General features: G+C 48.1%; 1 protein-coding gene across 4 annotated transcripts in view; it reads left to right on the top strand.

Moving 5' to 3' along the window:
- Positions 1-472: 472 nt before the first annotated feature.
- Positions 473-19,491, top strand: part of RAPGEF4 (Rap guanine nucleotide exchange factor 4) — a 220,775-nt gene continuing 201,756 nt past the window's right edge. For 3 of the 4 annotated variants that reach the window (XM_077319701.1, XM_077319700.1, XM_077319699.1), the window contains exon 1: positions 6,186-6,394. In XM_077319701.1, coding sequence (XP_077175816.1) covers positions 6,327-6,394 — 68 coding nt within the window. In that variant the 5' untranslated portion in view covers positions 6,186-6,326. Of the gene's footprint in view, positions 630-6,185; positions 6,395-19,491 lie in introns of those variants that run through there. The other variant, XM_077319703.1, reaches the window with a different exon arrangement.

Here is a 19,491-nt window from a genome sequence, read left to right as displayed (position 1 = left end):
TATTTTTGGCGTTTTCCATGACATCGCCAACATCTAGCGTCCAAGCAGAAAACTGGTAGCTTCTAGGGTTGACAGGTCCCCTCTGGCTGTTGGAAGGGGATGGGGGGTGGGGTTGCCAGATGCAGGCTAGGTATCTGTTGGGGGAGGGCAGAGACCTCAGTTGGGTAGAAGGTCACTGAATCAATTCTCCAAGGCATAAATTTTCCCCAGGGGAAACGATCCCTCTCGTCTGGAGATGAGCTGTAATTCCAGGGGATGTAAGAGATGAATTCCACCTGGAGGCTGCCATCCCTATTTCCTTCACATTGTGTGGATATGAGAGAGATTGGGAGAAAAAAGCAAAAGTGGATTTTTTAAAGATTACCTATGCAACTGTGAATGAATGAATATTCATTGCAACAATTAATTCTGGTGTTTTTTTAATTAAGGGGGGTTGCCGCTGGGCTCTGAGCACACAAGCAATGCTGATTGGTTGTCAGAAGTGATTGGCGTGCTCAAGCTGGGGGCGGCACTGCAAGTTTGTAGTGTACTCATCGCTCCTTGGCTGTAAATCGGAAGAAGGTGAGGAACGCTGGAAAAGGAACGATAACGCTACGAAAACAGAGATAAGCGTCAGGTGTGAAATGACGGTAAGATGCTACCAAAAAAAAAACCGCTGGATGATACAGTGCTGATCACGGTATTTTTCCTGTTCTGCAGAATGGCTCTCAGAGTTGTCAGTATTAGAAAGATAGGGCATAAAAGATAATCTATTGAGAAAGTGCCCAAGGTTTTCTGTTCTCTCGTTTCCATTCTGCTGTCTCCTGGGACTGCAATGTCAGTGGTCCAAACCCTATTTCTTATATTTTCTACAGTATCAGAAGCATTATGCACCAGGTTTGTAGTTAGAAGTCCCAAAGAATCTTTGTTTCATCCTTCTCCATGATCTTATCTGACTCGTGCACCCATGAATTCTTGGCTGATGGGAAACTTGCAAAGAATCCAGAGCAACATACCTGCAACTCTATCAAGACATTCTTTGTCGTCAGTTTGAGCAATTTTACTGCAGGCACTGACCATGTGGTTGACTGTTTCTTCCTTTGTCTAGCAAGGTCAACACTTGCTGTTATCACTGGTCTTCTGAAACTTGGCTTTCATGCTTTTCATTCTGAGTGCTTGCACTTGGGCAGCTAGAACGAGTCCTTCTGGTTCTTCACATGCCCATTTTGGAGCCACTTCCAGGTGTTTTCATGGTCAACTTTATCTTCTATACCTTTCAAATACTGCCAATTTAATTTATTTATTTATATTTTAATTTATTAACTGCCTCTCCCAGCCAGGCCAGCTCAAGGTGTTTTACAATAAAACCCATAAAAACAGAATACAAGTTACATTAATAGCCACCACTCCAGACCCAGTTCCCCAGACACCCACCAGCCTTGGGAGATGCCATCTGCCTAGATGGATGGGCAGCCTGGGGACACTAGAGGAGGGACCCAGATCTTCCTAGCCTGGCCTCAACCAAATGCCTGTTGGAAGAGCTCCGTCTTGCAGGCCCTGCAGAACTGTGGTAGCTCTGACAGGGCTCTTAGCGCTTATGGGAGCTCATTCCACCAGGTCAGGGCCAGGACCAAAGGGGCCCTGGCCCTGGTCCCGGTCGAGGTCAGGCATACTTCCCAGGGACTGAGAACCATCAGCAGATTCAAACCCACAGAGTGAGGCTCCCCGCGAGGGGCATAAGGAGACAAGTGGTCCTTCAGATAAGTACCAAAATCTTGATCCTGATCTAGTGCACAATTGGCAACCAATGCAGCTGCCTCAGCACAGGCTGGATATGGGCCTTCCAATATGATCTCGTGAGGACCCTAGCCTCCGCATTTTATACCAACTGTAATTTCTGGGTCAAGGAAAAGGGAATGCCCACCTCGAGTGAGTTACAGAAGTCTAATCTGAAAGTGATTGTTGCATGGATCACTGTGGCCAAATGCTCCGGGGACAGGTAGGGCGCTAGTAGCCTGGCCTGGCGCAGATGAAAAAAAATGTAACTTGGCCTACCCTAGTGATCTGTACCTTCCTAGACAAGGAGGTATAAAAGATCACCCCAAGTTCCTAGCAGAGGGCACAGCAATGAGCTGTACCTCATCCAGGAAAGGGAGGCACGCTTCCTGGTCCTGTCAATATAGAGCAACAAATTATTTAATTTAAAAAAAAAGAATCCCAGACACACACCATGGCACACTTTGTGGGCTCCTGCAATACACCAATGTGCTGTGGCAATCTGGCTGGGATTATGCTCTGTGCTTTTCCCACCCTGATGTAAATTTTCCCTTCAAAACAAAAATGTGGTCCCCAGTCTGACCGAGCCTTGTAGCATAGTCCCTTAGTTATAAGATTCAGTGTCCTTCCCAGTCACTGTTAGATGTTTTGAGCTTTACTTGGTTCTGTAGACTTCTTTTTCTTATAACCCCTTATCAGAAAGGCACAGAGGTTTTATTTTACAAAAGGTTTTATTTTACAAAAAAGGGATAGGGTAGTTGGAATGAGGAATCAAGCTTTTAGTATATATACCAGATATTTCACAATTTCAAGTTATTTTTTGATGTTCATAGGCTAGTGTGGGGCAGTGGTTAAGAGCAGCAGCTTCTAATCTGGAGTCGGGTTTGATTCTCTTCTCTTCCACATGCAACCAGCTGGGTGACCTTGGGCTGTTCTCACAGAGCAGTCCTGTCAGAGCTCTATCAGCCCCATCTATCTCACAGGGTGTCTGTTGTGGGGAGAAGAAAGGTAGGCGATTGTAAGCCATGTTGGGACTCCTCCAGGCAGTGAAAAGCGGGATATAAAAACAACTTTTTCCAGATGTTGAGATTTAAACTGAAATATAGCAGGATATAAAAACTTTTCCAGATGTTGAGATTTCTTTTAAACCGAGAGGTTTTGTTATTGTATTTATCAATGAAACAGTCTGTTTTTTCTTTTAGCTTTGCAACTCTCACTAAAGTCACCTGGGCACTCTTTCCTAGTACCACCACTTTCTTCCTTTCTAGAAGTGCCAGTATCCTACTGCCTATTGAGGAGTCTGAATCTTTTTTTTACACACATAAGTTTGAGGAAATACACATTCCTGCTTTCCCTTTTCTAACTGGGCAGGGATCCTCTTTCTCTCCTTAGAAATATTCTCCTTTCAATTTGGCCTGAATTGAGAGTTAGCACCACACTACCCAAATTCCCACTACCAAATATCTGTCCTGGTTGTCCAGAAACTGTGGATTAGCTGTCAGCACAAAACTCAATTTTCTAACCACAGTTTTTCCTCACAGTGAATGGTTGGCTAAGGATCTGAACCAGCATCCTGAATCAGAACCGGAATAGACTCAAATCAGACTGACCCTCTCCTCAGCATACTGCTGCTATATCAACAACCTCAGTAGTTGCTGGTCAATCTGGATGCTCAGAGGAGCATGTTCCTCTGACTCTCTCTCTGAATAGTGAAGATTCTTAACCACTTACTGTTGCTGTTACTTCAGCACTTGGAACCTGACTTGCAAAGTGCTGTTCATCACAGGGGTCATGAGTGACAGGGGGGAAAGAACGGGGGTGACAAGGAAGAAAGGATGGAGACAGAAAATGAAGGGGCATGAGTGAAAGGGGTTGGGGAGAGGAGAGGAAGGAAAGGCAGGGGAAATGGGATGCTCCCTCCCCACAAGTTCCTTGCATTATTACTTGTTATTATTATTTTGGAGCATCCATACAATGTCATTCACTTTCCAGGTTTTCCTCGTTTTGCTTCAGCTTTCCTTAACCTGACTGATACAACCTTCTGGAAAAGACTGGGGAAGTGTGCATTTTTTGAGGTTCCATCCATAACAGTGCCATTTTGCTTGCCTTAACACCTCCCATCCCCCCCGGGTAAACAGAACAACTAGAAAAACTGACGATTGAATCTCTGCATTTAGATTTTAATTGCATTTTTATTTCTTATCTGCTTATTTTATCATGATGTAATCTGCCCTGAGACCCAGGAGACAGGACGGAAAACAAGTATAATAATAGTTATAATAAATGCACCACCAGAGGGCTTCTGGTGATACAAGGGCCCTGAGCCTCTGGGGAGGGGCGGTATATAAATTGAATGAATGAATGAATGAATGAATGAATGAATGAATGAATGAATGAATGACAGCAGGGATGATGGGGGTGGGGGGCCCTGTGTCAAGGAAAGTGCCTGGAAAACTGCTGTGCAGATGGAGGCTCCAGTGCCACAGGAAAAACTTTGGCTTCTGCAGTGGGGAAGAGCCACAGTTCAGTGGCAAAGATTCAGTTTAGTAGGCAGAAGGTCACAGGTTCAGTCCCCAGCACCACCTCCAGCTAGAAGGGCCAGCTGATCATGGCTGCAAAGGACCTCTGCCTGGAAAGCTGCTGCCCGTCCGAGTAGACAATACTGCCCTGCACAGACACTGAACACTGTATGGAAGCAACCAGAGTCTATAATAATATTACAATAGCCCGTCCTTCCCAGTTGGCTCAGGGCAGGTAACAAGGCATACACAAGTCATAAAGATACACTGATAAACAGGATGCTGTTATCGCGCATGCTAGGATTCTTTCTAAAATGGAAGGGAAGCGAGGCAGGAGCCAGGAACAAGTGTAAAATGCAAGCTTTGAATGGCTCCTGGACGGCGCCTGAGAAAACCGCAATTGTAGAATGCTAGGCGCAAAACTGGGGATGGCATCCAGAAGTCAATGTGGTGAGAACATGCCAGCAAATAACAACTGTGGAAACGGTCACAGCGTTAGTTGCCTGGCCTCAACCATAGGCCTGGTGGAAGAACTCTGTCTTACAGGCCCTGCAGAACTGTTGAAAGTCCCAAATCTACATGTAGAATTGAATTGTTGTGCAGACCTGCTGGAGTTCAGGATGTGTATACCTATGCAGAATTAATCACTTGTGATCCGTTCAATTTTGGTTATGAATGGCAACCAATAGTGCCTTCCCCAGTCGCACCGGCTGCCTCTACTTGCCGGAGGACCATTAAAACAACAAAGAAGGTTGGCTTCTCAAGTAACCCTGAGATCTGATTTGCCCTGATGCACTTCACAAGGCTTAAGCAGTAATTCCAGGGGTACCAGTCATACATGGATGTACGTAAAGAGCTGTTTTTAATTAACAAATGCCCTGCTTTCCCCAAAGGAGTCCCAAAGCCCCTGACGGACACCTTTCCCTTCCTCCCTGCACAGCAGACACGCTGTGAGGGAAGTGAAGCAGAGAGAACTGCTGTGAGAACACCGCTAACAGGACTGTGACTAGGCAAGGTCACCCGGCTGGCTGCATGTGGCAGAGTTGGGAATCAAATCCTGCTCTCCAGATTAGAAGCCGAGCTCTAAAGTAGGTCTGCACCTGTGTTTTTGGAAGTGACCGCCAGAGGTGTTTAGATCACGGTCACCCATTTTGATACCCTAAGCCAGGGGTAGTCAAACTGCGGCCCTCCAGATGTCCATGGACTACAATTCCCATGAGACCCTGCCAGCATTCCATGGACATCTGGAGGGTCGCAGTTTGACTACCCCTGCCCTAAGCCACTGAGGCAAGGTCTTCATGAGGCCCCGTTTGAAAACGAGGCGAAGAGCCTGTCCCCGTCCCCAGCCGCGCCACGTGCGTAGCGTGCATGCCCGAGATCCTGCGGAGAACTGCTGGGCGCTGGCAGAGAGCTGCAGCAGGATTCATCGCCGGGGGCTCCCAGAGCAGGCCAAATCCCGCGGAGAACCTCCTCGCCGGGCCTTAGCCGCCCTGCGCACTGCCAGTTAGACGGGCGGATCTGCGTTCTTGCTTGCCGAGCGGGTGGCACAAGCTCTCCAAGCCCCCAAATTCCTGCCAGCGCGTGTAGGCAGGCGACCCCCCCGCCCACACCCCGTTTTGCCTCTCCAGGGCTCTCTCCCCCCCCCTCCGTTCCCAAGCAGGCGCCGCCGCCTTCCGGGCGGGTTGCCTTTAGCCCCCGGTGTCCCTCCCGGGGAAAGCGCAGCAGGGCTCCAAGCAGCGGCCCCGAGAGGGCGGAGGTGACCGCGCTGACTGATGAGCCAGGTGGCTCTGCCTGCCGCACTGGGCCCGGCGGCGGCGGCGGCAAAGCGGGAAGGAGACGCTTCCCCTCTGGGCGCAGGGGGACGCTGCAGACACCCGCCAACAAAGCGGCGGCGGCGGCGACGGCAGCGCCGGGGGGTGGGGGGAGAGGAGGAAGAGAGCCGGCAAAGGCAGGCAGGGGGAGGGGGCAGAACAGCGCCGGCAGACACCCACCCATCCACCGACCGCAGCAGCAGCAGCAGCCGCGGCAGCCGCCCGGGCGAGCCAGGGAAACATGGTCGCGGCGCACACGTCCTCCCACCCGTCCTCCTCCAGCGAGTGGATCGCCTGCCTGGATAAAAGGTACCGGCACCTGCCTGCCTACTCGCCTGCCTGCGGCGGGGAAGGAGGGAGGGGCCGGCTGCGGTGGGTGGGTGTGCGGAAGAGCCCGGCTTTGCTTCGTCTTCGCCCTTCTCCGCCTCCCCCCCCCCAATGCTTTAGAAAATTGTAGCAATGAAGGCGAGCGAGGAAAAGGGCCCATCGGTCGGAATCCCTGCTGCGGGGGTGGGGGGCAGGTGGAGCTGGATGGGGGGCGGTCGGGGTAGGTGGGTCTGTCTGTCTGTCTGTCTGTCTGTCTATCTATCTATCTATCTATCTATCTATCTATCTATCTATCTATCTATCTATCTATCTATCTATCTATCTATCTATCTATCTATCTATCTATCTATCTATCTATCTATCTATCTATCTATCTATCTATCTATCTATCTATCTATCATCTCCATAGTCGTCTTGGAAGGCCTCCGCTTCCCATAGGGCTTTGGTCCCTGTGAAATGCTGCACGTGTTGGAAAGGGGGGGGGGCGAGTGAATGGGAGCTGCAGGGGCCTCTCTGAGTCCCCTCCTCCCCGGGCGTTTCTGATGTATAGGGCTGCTGCTGGAAGCTTGGCAGGCGCCTAACCGATAGTGATCAATGAGTTCGTCTAGGGGCCCACCTTCCCAGTAAGCAACAGAAACAGGGGCTTGTTGTAGAGGGCGAAGGGAGGTACCCAGGAAAGTTAAATCCAGCAGTGAGGATCGGGTAGATTCCCCCTCCTCAGTGATTATAGCAGGGGTGGTCGAACTATGGTATTCCAGAGGACCACGGGCTACAATTACCATGAGCCCTTGACAGCATGGCCAGCTGCCTCATGGCAATTGTAGTCCGTGGGCCAGTTTGGCCATCCCTGTAATGAGAAATTCTACCATATTAATGTTGCTGCTGCCATTTTGACAGTGGTGTTATATTTAGGTATTTATCCATCCTGTTTTTCCTCCTAATTGGGACTCAAAGCGTCTTACACCATGGCGCACCTCTCCTCCATTTTATCTGCACAACAACCCTGTGAGGGAGATTAGGCTGAGAGGGAAGCCCTGCTCACACATTACAGAGAATGTTTATCAGGAAGAGCTAATGCACGCTCTCTTTACAAATGAAAGTGGGGGCAAGCACCGGGATCAGTGTGGGTTTTAAATTCCGAATGTTAAGCTGCACATGCATCGAACAGAACATGAGAATGGCTCAATGCACGTATAAAGAAAAGTCAAGCGTGTCCCGTACATGGATAGTATGCATGTTCTCTGCAACTCGGTGACTGGCCCAAGGTCACCCAAGGAGCTTCCGTGGCAGAGTGAGGATTTGAACCCAAGTCTCCCAGTTCCTAATTTGAGACTGTAACTGCAACCAAGGGTGGCCAAACGTTGGCTCTCCGGATGCCCACGGATTACAATTCCCATGAGCCCCTGCTGCAAGCCCCTGGACATCCGGAGAGCTACAGTCCAGCCACCCCTGCACTGCACAATGCTGTAAATTATTTCTTGGGAGGGTGAGGCAACAATAATGTAAAATTCTCCTCCACCGTCTTAATTCGCTGACCTTCTGCAGCGGCTGGCTCATCTTTAGGGTTCTGCGGTCTTTGGAGGAAGGGAGGAATACTCTGATGGAAAAAAGATGGATGGTGAGAGCATGTTTAGGCTCTTTCAGGTATTGGTTTGGGGATTTCTTTCTGCCGGCACATTCTGTTGGGGGAAAGTGCTGTCAATTTGCACAATAGAATCAGAGTCCAGTAGCACCTTTAAGACCAACAAAGATTTATTCAAGGCGTGAGCTTTCGAGTGCAAGCACCCTTCGTCAGACCTTGTTGTTGGTCTTAAAGGTGCTACTGGACTCTGATTTTATTGTGCTGCTTCAGACCAACACGGCTACTCATTTGAATCTGTCAATTTGCAGTTGACCCCGAGGGGTTTCCCGGTCAAGAGAGATGCCCATCACCTGCCTCTGTGAAGCAACCTTGGACTTCATCCGTGATCATTGGGGCAAGTCCTAACCAAGGCATTGGGGGTCTGAGGAGATGAGGCTAGTCTGGACCACTGTCAAGGCTTGGAGGAGATGAGATGCTTATCTTGGTGGTGCTGTGTAACACTGGCTGTCTGGTGGCTGGTTGAACACCCATCAGGGATGCTTCAGGCCAGTTATTCTCACTGTGGGCCTTCAGGTCGCCTGGAGGAACCAGCCACATTTGAAGAGAGCCACAAACTGAAAAATGTGAGAAGGGGAGACCAAAGGGTTTAAGGGAGGTCCTGGTAACTGGACTGATGAAATAGGGCAGCCATATGGAAGTGGGGCAAATTCTTGTTTATATGATGTTGCCACCGGGCTGCCACTCTCTCGGGCCTGGTGTTGATCAGGCCCCAGAAGCCCACGCAGAAGGTCCATTTTGGCACTACAAGGGCCAATGCGGCCTGTCCTGTGGCAGGCCTGTTAGGAAGGGAATGCCAGGATCCTCCCTGCCCTATGGAGGCCTGCAGGGTACCAACAATGACCTGGATGGCTTTGCAGCACGTCTTGGTGCCTCAGGGCGAACCATGTTTGTTTCGTTTGTAGGAAGGTGGGACTGCATAGAATGCAATCCCCACTGTTCAGCAAGCTACAACACCCCCTACCATCCCTACCTGTGCAGCGGAACCTATCTGCCACCTCTATGTTTCCCAGGGGGACACCTTTCTGCAGGACACTGGGTGTCCCGCTGAAATGTGTCCCCTCTGGGGACTCTACACTGCGGAGCATGCAGCTCCATAGCACTGTACTGGCAGCAGCCCGGAATGGCACCGCTGGTGCAGAATTGCCCCTTAGCTTTGCTTTCTCCTTAAAAGTCCTTTCTCACCAGGGGCAGACATTGGGATAGTCCCCTGATGCTGAAAGGCAGGATAATTTGCTGTTGGATCCGATTGTCGGTTTAGCAGTAAACACTTTACTTTTAGTCACAGTTTCTTATTATCAGTGATTAGGTAAAGGTAAAGGTATCCCTTGTGCAAGCACTGAGTCATGTCTGACCCTTGGGATTACGCCCTCTAGCGTTTTCTTGGCAGACTCAATACGGGGTGGTTTGCTAGTGCCTTCCCCAGTCATTACCGTTTACCCCCCAGCAAGCTGGATACTCATTTTACCGACCTCGGAAGGATGGAAGGCTGAGTCAACCTTGAGCCGGCTGCTGGGATTGAACTCCCAGCCTCATGGGCAAAGCTTTCAGACGGCTGCCTTACCACTGTGCGCCACAAGAGGCTCTCTTGTGATTAAAGGGTGAAAAAAGGAGGGTAGTAAAATAACACTTTCCTTTAAAGCACCTGAGTAGGTGTGGGTTTTTAAAAAATGATTTGCTATAGACAGCCAAATAAAGAACCAGAAGAGTACTTTACTTCTCTCTGTAATACATCAGTACGCTAGGCGTGTTGCAGTACACCACCTTAAATTCATCCTTCAGGTGGTGAAAAGATATCGGTATCGATAAATATCTCTCATGTTTGTTTTTCTGAATTTCCATCAGACTGGTTGATATTAAGTATGCATGAAGCACTCTGTATGTATTAGAAGATCACAGAGAGAATGAATTGACAGAATGGAGAGAATACAGACCTTAAGATTCTGTGAAATCCTAAGTATAGTTACAGTTTCCTAAATCCACGGAAGTCAGTAAGTGTGGAAGAGTAGAACTCTGCTTAGGATGTCAAAGTAATGGTTTGTTAGGTTCAGGTATGTAGCTGTGTGGGTCCAATGGCATCTTTAAGTTCAACATCGATGGCAGCTGGTAATAGTGTCCAGAATGTGGGAGTGCCCATATGCAGTCTGTTCTCTCCCAGCTGCGCTGGCTTCAGATTAGAGATCAAATCAGATTCAAGGTTCTGGTTCTCACCTTTATGGCTCTTAATGGTCTGAGCCCCTCGTATCATCAGCATCTCTTCTACTACATTCCCCAGAAGGCACTAAGGTTCAGTGACCAACATCTTAGGGTTCCTGGCCCTAAAGAGATCAAATGGTATTTATACTGTACTAGATTCAAAGCCCATTCGTGAGAATGGGCTTTGAAAGCCCCCCCCCCGTGTGCTTCTAGGCCTGAGGGGAAGGCCTGCTCCCCCTCCCCCCCACATCGGTGTGGCCTTCTGCTCAGGCCTAGAAGCACATCAGCCGCTTCGAAGCCCTGGATGTGCTTCTAGGCCCAAGGGGAAGGCCTCCGTCTTTACTCATGGTGTCCTGCCGCTTCCCTGTGGCTTTCTGTCCTGTCCTGGTGAGGGCCTAGAAGCCTTTCTGGCCTGTCCTGGTGAGGGCCTAGATTATGCTCTCACCTGATTGGCTAGAACTGCTGTCTATCCTGGTGAGGGGCTAATCGGAAGGCGCTTTGCGTCTTCCAATTGGCCCCTCACCCGGACTGGCCCCGCCCACTCTCCGCCCACTTAGCCCTTAGCCAAATATGAATACAGCAAAAGTTGTATATAGATGAATTTTTTAAATGATGTGATCCGGTCTCAGTCACTTGAGACAGGCCGGAATACAAATGGGAGGGAGGGAGGAAGGAAATCTATACTTATCAGCCTTAAGCATGAGTACCACAGGCCACAGGTTAATAATCCAAACAACTCCCCCAGAACGCATATCAGAACTATATGCCATACCTCTGTTCTATAGTGACAGACAGGATCAGACATTAGTATAGGCCTTGCCCCGTAGTACCATCATTGTTGTTTAATATTTTTGTTTAATAAAGGTTTCTGTGATTTTTTAAATAATACTTTTTGAGTATTTGCAGGAGTGGTTTGAGTATTCGTGGGGCCTATAGAACCAGAGCCAGTTTAAGGGCTTGTGGGGCCCTGGCACAGTACAATTGTGGTGGGAGATGCCAGAATGGGAGCAGAGGGGCATTCCACAATGGAAAGGAGTATCATTCTGAGCAGGGGTAGTCAAACTGCGGCCCTCCAGATGTCCATGGACAACAATTCCCAGAAGCCCCTGCCAGCATTCACTGGCAGGGGGCTCCTGGGAATTGTAGTCCATGGACATCTGGAGGGCCGCAGTTTGACTACCCCTGATTCTGAGTGTCCTTAAGGAGGGGAAAGGGGGGAGGTGTGAGGCTATGGCCCTTATCCATGGAGAGAAGGGACCATAAGGGGTCCCTGGAAACTGGCCCTATGTATTTGTGACCCTTTCATCTCTGTCATGTCCATGGCACATTAGATAGCGACTCAAGCCCATACCCAGTGGGAGAAAGAAACGAAATCATGATGTTCCTGGTTCGGATTAGGCCACGCTCTGATTTTGTTTGTGGGCCACTTTCACTGCTGTGTACAGCAAGAGGGACAGATGTGCATTCATTGAAACAAAGCAGGATGGCTTAGGTCTGCCTGGAAAAGAGTGAGATTCAAGTAGCAGCATTCCAAAGAGGAGGGCCCACCAGTACTGGTGATGTGGAAACGCAGCCCCTATAAACTACTGGAGTCATCTGATCCCTTTTTGGAGATAAGGAGAGAGCACAGTCGAAATGCTGATTTAGCACTTGGCATTCGTATAAGCTTGTGGGTTTTCATCTAAAGGCGAGCAATGCCGGGCAGCTGTTATTTATCATGTATACTGCACTTCAGTTTCCATTTCTTTGTCTCTCTGTATTTATTGGTCTTCTATACCGCCCCTCCCCACAAGCAGACTTGGGGCGGTTCACAACCCATTTATCATATTATAAAATCACAGTTAAAACATTTCAAAACTTATTAAAACTCTGCGGTGCTCTGTTGTTCCTGCTCACTGGTTAATCAACAATGTGTAATATTATTAGTCAGATTCTAATGTGGTAGAGGGAATCACCCAGAGATGAATGGAGGTTTTAGAAGAAGAAGAAGAAGAGTTGGTTTTTATGCCCCACTTTACACTGCCTGAAGGAACCGCAAAGCGTCTTACAATATCCTTCCCTTCCTCTCCCCACAACAGACACCCTGTGAGGGAGGTGAGGCTGAGAGATCTCTGACAGAACTTCTCGGTCAGAACAGCACTATCAGGTCTGTGACGAGCCCTAAGTCACCCAGTTGGCTGAATGTGGAGGAGCGGGGAATCAAACCTGGCTTGCCAAATTAGAAACCGCCGCTCTTAACCATTACCCCACGCTAGCTCTCTTTATTAGCTATATTAGCTTGTTCCGGCCTCAACCGAAGGCCTGGTGGTAGAGCACTGCTTTTTCTCCCCATTGTGCTACTTGTGGATTGAAAGCCAGAGTTTATTAGGCAGAATTGTCCCCTTCCATTTATGAACGATGGCGTCCTGTGGCAGGCCTCTGGCAGATTCTAATCATGTCACTATGTTGCACAGAGGCATGGCATATTTCTGAAGTATATTCTGGGGTTGTCGTTTGGATTATGGACCTGTGGCATGTGGAACTCATGCTTAGGGCTGATCAGTATATTTTCAAGTAGCAGCATTCCAAAGAGGAGGATTTGAACTCATCAGTTTGCATAGCGTGAAATGAGCGAATTCATACATGCCATTCAAAGCACGTGACATATGAAACTGCCTTGGTCCACTCAAGTCAGTACTGTCTGCTCAGATTGGTAGCGGCTCTCCAGGAGAGAGAGAGAGACAGACAGCGTGGTATAGTGGTTAAGAGTGGCAGCTTCTAATCTGGTGAGCCGGGTTCTGTTCCCTGCTCCTCCACATGCAGCCAGCGGGGTGACCTTGGTCTAGTCACAATCCTGTTAGAGCTGTTGTGACTGAGCAGTCCTGTCAGAGCTCTCTCGGCCTCACCTACCTCAAAGAATGTCTGTTGTGGGGAGAGGAAGGGAAGGCGATTGTAAGCGGCTTTGAGACCCCTTTGGGCAGTGAAAAGTGGAATATAAAAACCAGCCCTTCTTCATGGTCTCAGGTGGATATCTTTCACATCACCTTCTACCTGATCCTTTTAACTGGAGATGCCAAGGATTGAACTTAAGACCTTCTGCATGCCAAGCAGACGCTCTACTTCTGAGCCACTCCTACTCAAGTCTTTTCTCACCCCTGTTGGGGGTGCATGTATGAAAAAAACTAAACACACTGAGTGGTACCAGATTTCTGAGTCAGCTGCTTGTCATGTGGGGGGGGGGAAACTATTCATAATGTTAATGAGAAATGAACGGGCTGATTTGTTTCTCCCGGATACAATGTCTATTTTTTTTTACCTATGATAATGGCAGAAAATGCCAGCAAATCGCACCTTTTATAGCGGTCAAGGCAGGAGACGTTCAGAGGTGATTTGCCATTGCTTGGCTCTACATACCCACCCAGCAGGGAAGGGTCTCCCATCTAAGCACTAACTTGCACTACCCTACTTATCTTCCAAGATCTGCCAAGATTGGGCTAACCTGAGCCATCCGGGTCAGAGTTTGTAAGCTGTGCAGGTGAGCCTAGGATTGCCGGCTCTCAGTTGGGAAGTACCTGAATCATAGAATCATAGAGTTGGTAGGGGCCATCTAGTCCAACCCCCTGCTCAATGCAGGATCAGCCCAAAGCATCCTAAACCTGGAGACTTTGGGAGAGTAGGCGGGATTTGGGACAGGGAGGGACCTCAGTGGAGTGAAATGCTATGGAGTCTGCCGACCAAGGCAGCCATTTTCTCCTGGGGAACTGATCTCTTTTGTCTAGAGATGAGCTAGAATTCCAAGGGATCCCCAAGTCCTACCTGGGTGAGTGGCTTTTCATTAACACAGGAAGCGCCACTGAGTAGCAAACTGGAGCTCTGCAGGATCTTTGAGTGCCCATTTTAAGATTTCTTCTCAGGACGTCAACTGCTCTGCTCAGTAGGGGGAAAAGTTAGAGGGAACATGGTTCCAGAGTATTAAAAATGGCATTGACCACTGCCAGTTTGAAGTAACAGGGTCCAATATAGCAATTTGGGACTCTACTGCCTCGTGCCACTGCTTGGGTGGATCGGGTCAAGATGGTGCACATCTATATTGAATTGTTCTTGTGGAAGTGAGGCTTCTAATGACCTTTGATAAGGAATCATGATCGCTTGTCGTGTTCAATTGACCAGGGAAGAAAATAGTCCATCAGGGAGGGGGAAGGTGTTAGCCTGAATAAAATTGGCCAAGATTTACACATAGGTTGACTGAAGGCTGAGAAGGGATGGGGTTTTGGGAGAAATGTCCTCTCTTTTGTTCTCTTGGCCTCTGGGGGACAAAGACCTAGAAAGATGAGTTAGTGATGCTGTCACATGGTGTAGTGGTTAAGAGCAGCGACTGGCAAGCTAGGTTTGGGTGACCTTGGGCTAGTCACAGCCATGATAATTCTGTCCTCTTAGAGCTCTCTCAGCCTCACCTATCTCACAAGGTGTCTGTTGTGGGGAGAGGAAGGGAAGGCGTGTAAGCCACTTTGAGAATTCTCCGGGCAGTGAAAAGCGGGGTATAAAAACCAGCTCTTCTTTCTTTATTTTTATATTTATACCCTGCCTCTGCTGGCCTGAGGCAGCTCACAGTAAGACAATAAAAACAAGAATCCAATATCAACGATATCTTCCTTGTAACCCTTTTCCTTAATCTTTAAGTTAACTTTTCTTAGAAGCAAACACACATGTCTCTGCCGCATTATTCTCACTGTGCTACATTGTTCTGCTGAGTTTTTCCAACACCTCTGCAAATATGGAGCTGGGAGTTCTGTTCTTGTGAAGTGGAAACCTGCTGACATGGATATTTGTGGAATCAGATTTGCACGGTAACCACTGGGTTCTGGTTCACATAAATGGAAGCTGTGCCCGCATGGAAAATCCACATGTTGTTTCATTTCACTTGGACATTTCATTTGGGGCTGCTGTGTGTGTGTTTGTGTGTAGGGGGAGGTTGTGAAAATCAGCCCCGTCTTTACTATTGAAGAAATTCTAGGCAGCATCCAAGCCATCACACTAAATTCATTTGGCCTCATTCTCATGTGCGATCATCTGCCGAAATTATGCTATTTTAATACGTGACTCCAGGATGAAGACGTGAGCATGTTGGAGCTCCTAAAGTTAAGCTCCTTATGACTTTGCAAGAGAATTAAGCGAGCACATGAATGAAATTGACTTAAATTCAGCTGAAGACATCCTGCTTTTTTGTTTTGTTGGCATGTGCCCGTTTTGAGCTTGCTGCGTTTCTGATCTCATGCAGACTTCTTGAAATTGACTGTTGGCAGTACAGCACTGTGGTGCTAGGTAGACTGGGGTGGCTTTTACATTGGTGTTAAACTATTATTTTTTTTTTATCATAGGACGGTTCCCCTTTAGCATCAGGCTGTTCAGCGGGTAAGCTGATTTGCCGTCTGGAACCTCCTAATGAATTACCTCCAGCGCTAAGCTTGCAGCTATCTGATATAAACAAAATAATTACCGTATTTGCCGGCGTATAAGACGACTGGGCGTATAAGACGACCCCCCAACATTTCCACTCAAAATATAGAGTTTGTTACATTACATTACAGTACTATGGGCCACTATAGGCAGCTATGTCTATCTCAACTGAAGTGCAGCCGGCGTATAGGACGACCCCCCCCCCACTTGGAGACATGTTTTTCAGGGGGGGAAAGTAGTCTTATACGCCAACAAATACTGTACGTCTTTGTGCAGCAACCAAAGGGCATAGCTTCAGCTATCCACAAGCCCCGTGCGATTAACCCACAGGTACATTGGGAATGGCTGGATTTCGGTTCTCTAGGCCTTTTGATCATTCGTGTATTACTGGGCTGGCGACAAGCAATATATACTTGATATTCTAGCCCAAGTCTACAAGCCTTTCCTTACCACTGTATTTAACAGCCAAGGTTTCATGAACTGGTCACGTCAGACCTCAAACGGACATAAGAAGGTCCCTGCTAGATCAGACATGGGGTTCCTCTAGTCCAGTGGTCCCCAACCTTTTTCTGGCTGGGGACCAGCGGGGCAATCGCATGCGCGATTTCGGCCGTGCATGCGTGATGCGCGGCGCAACCCTGATTCCCTCTCCCCCGCCTCCCGCAGTAAGAAGCTTCCCGGGCCGCAAGCTTGCGGCCTGAGGAAGTTTTTTACTGCGGGGGGGCGGGGAGAGGGAACCGCGGCCCGGCGCCCTGGCCTTCGCGGCCCGGCACCGGGCCGCAGACTGCAGGTTGGGGACCACTGCTCTAGTCCACCATGTGCCATTTAAAAGTAATTTTAAAATGCCAGGAGGCTGGCGAACTCAGGTGCTCTTGTTCTTCCCCCCTTCCTCGGCAACTTAGCAAAGGCTGAAATAATTGAGCCTCCCCTCCACAGTGCCATAGGTGTGGGGTGGAGGAACAAGAGCATGGTCCTGATCAAGATTGAGCCCTTACAGCAGGGGTAGTCAACCTGTGGTTCTCCAGATGTCCATGGACTGCAATTCCCATGAGCCCCTGCCAGCATTTTCTGGCAGGGGCTCATGGGAATTGTAGTCCATGAACATTGGGAGGACCACAGGTTGACTACCGCTGCCTTACAGCATTTTCCAATGATTCTAAAATGTCCGTAATCACAAAGAATCATGAACAGGAGCCAACTAAAGTCCAATAAACATAACTAGTAAACCAATGGAAAAAAAGATAACTCTTGCCTGTTTTTCTTATTTGTTTGTAACTTTCACCCAAGCGCCGTCAGATAACAACTGCTTTCAGTATATTTTCCTTAGTGGCAAGGTCATCACAAGAGGTCTAATAGACCCTGCAGTATACTTTCCCAAAATTCTGTTCCCAAGGGGGACCTGCTTTCAAAATGGCAAAAAGCCTAAGTAGAACCATGAAAGCAGGTCCCCCTTGGGAACAGAATTCTAGAAAAATATAATTCATGGTTTATAGGTATTTTCCACGATACCACCTTTGAGAAGCTTGCGCTTACTGTTTGAAATGAACTCCAGGGACTGTTAGACCACCTGTGATGTCTTTTCCACCAAGAAAAATATTTTGGAAGTGGTTATTTCCCAGTGGTGCTTTGGCAAAGACTACAACGAAATTAAAAAAATAAAAGACAAGAATAATCTTTTCTTCATTGGATGACTAGTTACCTTTATTGTACTTTATTCAGTCCCTGTTCAGGATTCTTTGTGATTTCCGAATTTATACTGAACAAGCTGTTTGATTGTTTTTTGTATTTATAAAATTGCGGTGGCGTCTTCATGGTGGCCCTCAAGGCGCTATCACCTCTGCTTTTCATAAGCTCTGAGAAAGATAGGCAGAGGGAAGAGTTCGGCTCTCTATTTATGAGCGATCAAGGATTTGCAGACTGGAAAGAGGTGGCCATTTGTTTCGACCTCCAAATTGAGGTGGTGCTTTAAAAAATTGTGATTTGTTCCTTGGAACTCTACGCCAGGGTTCAACAATGGGAAGGGAAATATAACTAGTCTCACGGTAGATTCAAGTGGGTAGCCGTGTTGGTCTGAAGTAGCACAACAAAAACAGAGTCCAGCAGCACCTTTAAGACCAACAATGATTTATTCAGGACGTGAGCTTTCGAGGGCAAGCACTCGAGAGCCAGTTTGGTTTGTTTGTTTGTTTGTTTATTTATTTATTTATATTTATATTTATATACCACCCTCCCTGAAGGCTCAGGGCGGTTTAGTGACTAGGAGTGACTAGGAGTCACTATAGTGACGGAGTGCGGACTTCTAATCTGGCGAGCCGGGTTCGATTCTGCACTCCCCTGCATGCAGCCAGATGGGTGACCTTGGGCTTGCCACAGCACTGATAAAACTGTTCTGATCAAGTAGTCCTGTCAGGGCTCTCTCAGCCTCACCCACCGCACAGGGCGTCTGTTGTGGGGAGAGGAATGGGAAGGTGAATGTAAGCCACTTTGAGCCTCCTTCGGGTAAGGAAAAGCGGCATATAAGAACTAACTCTTCTTCTCTTCTTTTTCTATTGGACTCTGTTTTTGTTCACACGGTGTTACTGTCAGGACTGCAAATACCAAGCAAGTATAACAAGTTCCAGTGGGGAACTGCACCCAGACTTGAGTCCCAGGATGCCTTGGAAACTAATAAATACCTGATGATATCAGTCTTGAATGGATCGGAGATCAAATTGCCAGAGAAGCAGTGGCTACGTTAACAGATCTATTTATCACGTTCTCAGAAGTGTAAAATAAAATAAGTTGGCCGTTGAGCCGATTTCAGACAAGCTATTGCAAGTTAGCTAGTGAGCTATAGAGAAAGGTGACCAGATTTCAACATTGGTAAAGCGGGACACCATTGACCGGAGGGGGTGTGTGTGTGTGTTCTTGGTTAAAAATTTGGTCTATATGGAGCAACAAAAAGTTTCATAGAACGCAGAGAACACAAAAATAGTACTGTAATATATATATATATTTAATTTCAACATAAGTACAATTTGCCAGGTGCTCCCACATGTTCCTCCAAAAGTGGGACAATCTGGTCACCTTACTATAGAGCAGGGGTAGTCAAACTGTGGCCCTCCAGATGTCCATGGACTACAATTCCCAGGAGCCCCCTGCCAGCATTCGCGAATGCTGGCAGGGGGCTCCTGGGAATTGTAGTCCATGGACATCTGGAGGGCCGCAGTTTGACTACCCCTGCTATAGAGGAAAGTCACTGGAGGAATCGAAAACAAGTTTATTAAATCTACTTGTTCCAGCAACACATTGTTTATTTTTCCATTGGCTTCTTTTAAGGTCTCCCTTTCTCACCGAGGCTCGAGGTATACCGTTTTTTAAAAGTGCAGTAAGAGCACTATAACACATACAATAGGCACATGCAAAAATGTGACCCAACAGGATCATAAAAGTAGGGGAACAGTGCCGCAGTATAAGGCACAACACTGAGACCCAGGTTCGAGTGTCATACTAGGACCTGCTGTGTCATAGAAGCTTCCTAAGTGACCTGGGGCCAGATACACACTCTCGGCCTAACTTAACTCAGGATTGCTGTGAGGATAGAATGGAAGAGACCAATATAAGCTACTTTGGATCCCTCCTGCGTAGAAAAATGGGATATAAATGAAGTAAGTAGAGGAGTTGCTTTTATACCCTGCTTTTCACTGCCCGAAGGAGTCTCAAAGCGGCTTGCAAATGCCTTCCCTTCCTTTCCCCACAACAGACACCCTGAGAGGTAGGTGGGGCTGAGAGATCTCTGAGATCAGGACAGCATATGGGGCTGTGATGA

This window comes from Paroedura picta, chromosome 2, assembly GCF_049243985.1.
Source record: "Paroedura picta isolate Pp20150507F chromosome 2, Ppicta_v3.0, whole genome shotgun sequence".
In the NCBI taxonomy this organism is placed as follows: Eukaryota; Metazoa; Chordata; class Lepidosauria; order Squamata; family Gekkonidae; genus Paroedura; species Paroedura picta.
The sequence above is the reverse complement of the archived record's forward strand: the minus strand, read 5'-3'. Positions and strand labels throughout refer to the sequence as shown.